The following is a 3,885-nucleotide window of genomic DNA, read 5'->3' as shown; positions in this document are numbered from 1 at the left end:
AAAAGTTGTTGGTGCTACTTGCTGATTTAGACTCATGGAGACCCCATGCTTCAAACGTTAATAAGATACAATTCCTATCTGAAATATTTGTGAAGATGCTTGGAATTTACGTGTTTTTCAAGGTAGAGCTGCATGTCAGGGACAACATGAAGCCACAGAATAAGCATCCTCCAAGAGTGTCAATTCTACTTCTACTTCTTTTTCAGGGGCAGGGGGCACAAGGTGCTATGATATGCGCTGATAAACCCTCAAAGGAAAGGCCTGGCAATCTATTGCTGAGAAATGAAGAATCAGCCAGTGAACATCTATGGAGAACACTTCTACTCTGACACACACAGGGTTGCCCTGAGTGGGCACTGACTCGAGCAACTGGGTGGTGGTTGAAGACATTTTTTATATTACCATGTATACATATATTTGAATAGAACATAAAATTCACATGAATTTTAAAGATAAAATGGAAGATGTCCAACGAACACCTTGTTGGGCATAGTCTTTTGTTATAGAAGTACTCTGCAGTCTCACATGCACTGCTTTATGTGAGCTATGACACAGTCCAACAGTCAGTGGCACCTGAAAGGTAGTTACATTGTAGACTTGTATTTAATTCTCTACTTCAGAGGTATACAATGCCTTCGCCGAAGAATAAGGAGCCCTGGTAGCACAATGGTTATGTGCTCGGCTGGTAACCAAAATGTCATTGGTTTACACCCAGCCAGTGGCTCTGTGAGACAAGACCTGATGATCCACTCCTTTACTCCTATAAAGACTTCAGCCTAGGAAACTTTATGGGGCAGTTCTACTCTGTCATACAGGGTTGCGATGAGCTCGAACTGACTCGATGGCCCACAACAACAAGCACCAGATAAAGAACACGTTCTATCATCCAAAAAGGAAGATTCTGGATAAACATGAGGTTGACTAATAAAAGGCACTGGGGTTCAGAATACAGCGCCTGAAATCAAGGGATCCTTGGTTTGAACTACCTACTTATAAATTAGGGATATTAGGGTTACTGTGTCCATGAAATACAATGCATACATGCTACAGCAGTGTCTTACTGCAGGAAGTAGTCAATGTCAGTGGCTATTATTCCATTATAATGAACATTAGTTAATTAATGTCTCTAGTAAATGGGCTGCACATGGTGCTTAAAAAATAATTCAACACCACTTCCTGAGAGGTGACTGAACATCCACTATCTCCCAAGTGCCCTACTCTGGATACGAATGTGATGGCCATTCAGTTACAGCCCCCCTCAGTCCATTTATTGGAAACTCGTCCTCTTACTTGGCATTCATCGGGATGACACCTTTTGATCCCACCCCAACAGGAATGTGGTCAAACATAGCCTGGGCAAGCTGCTCCTTCACAGGCTGTACATCACTTTCATCTAAATTGGTTCTTAGCAAGCGGACACCACAGTTGATATCAAATCCGACACCACCTACAGAACAGAGAAAAGTCTGTCAAATATTAACAAAAGCAGATGCCTGGGCCTTGTTACCTGCATTACCCTCTAGTAACACAGAGTTAAAAAAGATAGGCATACTATTGAAGAGAACGTTTTTTTTTTTTGCCACCCTCCACCCCCAGAGATAACTACACTTTAAAGTGCCCATCAAAGAGGTTTTCTGCTGGGTGAAGTGTGACCATACCCAAATGATCACAAGTAACAAACACACTAAAGGTAATTAATGGGCCAGGGAGGCAGCAATGAGTGAGGCAGTAACATCCAGGAGAGATGAGATGACAACGGGATTCAGGTGCCCCTCTTCTTCCTTGACCGCTCTCAACAGAGATTAGAAATTCCATTGATCTTTTCAAATAACCAGCTGTCAGCTTTGTTAATCCTTTCTAACGTGTATCTTTTCATTTACTAACACTTGCTCTCATTTCCACCTTTTTACTTTCTTTTTGTCTAATTTGTTTTTCCTCTTTTTTCAGAAATACAGCTTTCCATCTTTCCAATTTGAGCACGTCAGGCTATTTATTGCCACTAAAAAATACTGTTGATAGTGACTCACAATTTTTAGATACAAGTATTTTCTATTAAAGGAGTCTTAGTAGTGCAACAGTTAAGTGCTTGGCTGCTAACCCAAAGGCTGGCAGTTTGAACTCACCCAGCAGCTGTCAGGGATAAACACTTGGGTGATCTGCTCCCATAATGACAGCCTAGAATAGCCCACATAGCAGATCTACTCTGTCACGTGAGGTTGTTATGAGTCCAAATCAACCTGACGGCGCCAACAGTAACATTTTTTATTAACGGAATCCCTGGGCGGTGGAAATGGTAAAGCACCTGCCTATTAACCAAAAGGCTGGCAGCTTGAATCCACCCAGAAATACCTCAGAACAAAGGCCTGGCAATCTACTTCCAAAAAACCGCTACCATAAAAACCCGACACAGGATGGTTCTATGAAACATTTCGGGTTGCCAGGAGTCTGAATCAATTTGACAGTTACTGGTTTGGTTTTATTTTTTTATTAACATCAAAAGTATTTCCTAATTTATTATGATTCTTAAGCTATTGGTATTTAAAAGCATACCGCTTAATTTCCAAATATGTGATTTTTAGTTTGTGTTGATGATTTCTAACTTAATTCTACTGTGGTTGGATAATACCCTCTGTCAGTGGTTCTTAAAATGTGGTCCAGACACGCCTGGGGAGTACAAGGGATAAGACCCTCTCAGATCTATAACCAAACTTTTATAACATCGCTAAGACATTATTTGCTTTTTCAATCTTCATTCTTTCCTAAGTGTACAGGGAAGCTTTTCAAAGGCTATATGATATATGATGACACTTCTCTGATGAATAATGAAATGTGTGCTTGTGTATTCTTACATTAAAATTTTAATTTCTAGTATGGTAAACACTTAAAGATACAGTCCACATAAACACAAAGCCTTTGAGATAGATCCGCCATGATTTTCAAGCGTGTAAGAGGTCTGACAGACAGAAAGCTTGTGAACTGCTCCTCTACATGATTTCAATGCTTTGAATCTGAGACTGCTTTATGGCCCATCATCCGGTCAAAGGGAAGCGTTCTGGGTGCACTTGAAAAGCACACACTGTAATGCGCTTGCACACCTACAACCACACCCATACACCAGAGGTCAAGGTGCCAAGCTTAATTATTGCTCAGTCTTCTCCAGCTTCATGGATGGGAATCTGTCATGCACTCAAGAAAAAGCCATGCTGAAGGCTGGGCTCACATCTCTGGGCTTTTCCCTTCCTTCGGAGCGTGGCCTCACACACTCTCACTGCCTTAGTTGTTCTCCAGTGCCTTCAAACAGATGCTCTCTTGTTCCATCCAGCCTTTCTAGTTCCTCTCAGTGGAGGCTCATCTGAAACAACTCATCTACCACTGCGAAAAGCAGAACTCTCAAGACGTAATTTAAACTTTCATTTTTAATTTAGACTTTTTGAAAGCAAAGACTTCAGTTCTGGTGTGGAATGTTTTCAGTGAGAGAACCCCACAGCAGAAGAGATGCATACAACACGAGGTGAGTAACAATGATGGGAACACAACGAATGCTTCCTATGTGCCTAGCCCTGGTCTCAGTATTTTACATGTCTTAACTTATTTAATCCTCACAATAATGCTGTGTGGTGACACCCTTAGCCTCAATTTGCCTATGAGGTAACTGAGATATAAAGGTAATAGCTTGGCAGAAAGTGTTTCACTTTGTTTTATAGCCTATGTCTGAATAGTCTCTGGCAGATAGTAGGAGTCTACATTTTCAATAAATACATACTTTGTTTGATATTTAACAGCCTCTGAGTAAGCAGAACCAATTTTCTCAGGAAATGGGAGGAAAGAAATGACAGAATATGATGAGATTGGGGAGGCACAAACAGAGAAGCTGTGCTTTGCTTT

At 41.1% G+C, this 3,885-nt stretch overlaps 1 protein-coding gene across 1 annotated transcript in view; it reads right to left on the bottom strand.

The window, feature by feature from the left end:
• RTCB (RNA 2',3'-cyclic phosphate and 5'-OH ligase) overlaps positions 1-3,885 on the bottom strand; it is a 20,662-nt gene that overhangs the window by 11,487 nt on the left and 5,290 nt on the right. The window contains exon 4 of the mRNA XM_042781973.1: positions 1,291-1,447. Coding sequence (XP_042637907.1) covers positions 1,291-1,447 — 157 coding nt within the window. The remainder of the gene's footprint in view (positions 1-1,290; positions 1,448-3,885) is intronic.

Source organism: Orycteropus afer, unplaced genomic scaffold (genome assembly GCF_000298275.1).
Source record: "Orycteropus afer afer isolate SDZICR_OR568_19922 unplaced genomic scaffold, OryAfe1.0 scaffold00209, whole genome shotgun sequence".
In the NCBI taxonomy this organism is placed as follows: domain Eukaryota; kingdom Metazoa; phylum Chordata; class Mammalia; order Tubulidentata; family Orycteropodidae; genus Orycteropus; species Orycteropus afer.
The sequence above is the reverse complement of the archived record's forward strand: the minus strand, read 5'-3'. Positions and strand labels throughout refer to the sequence as shown.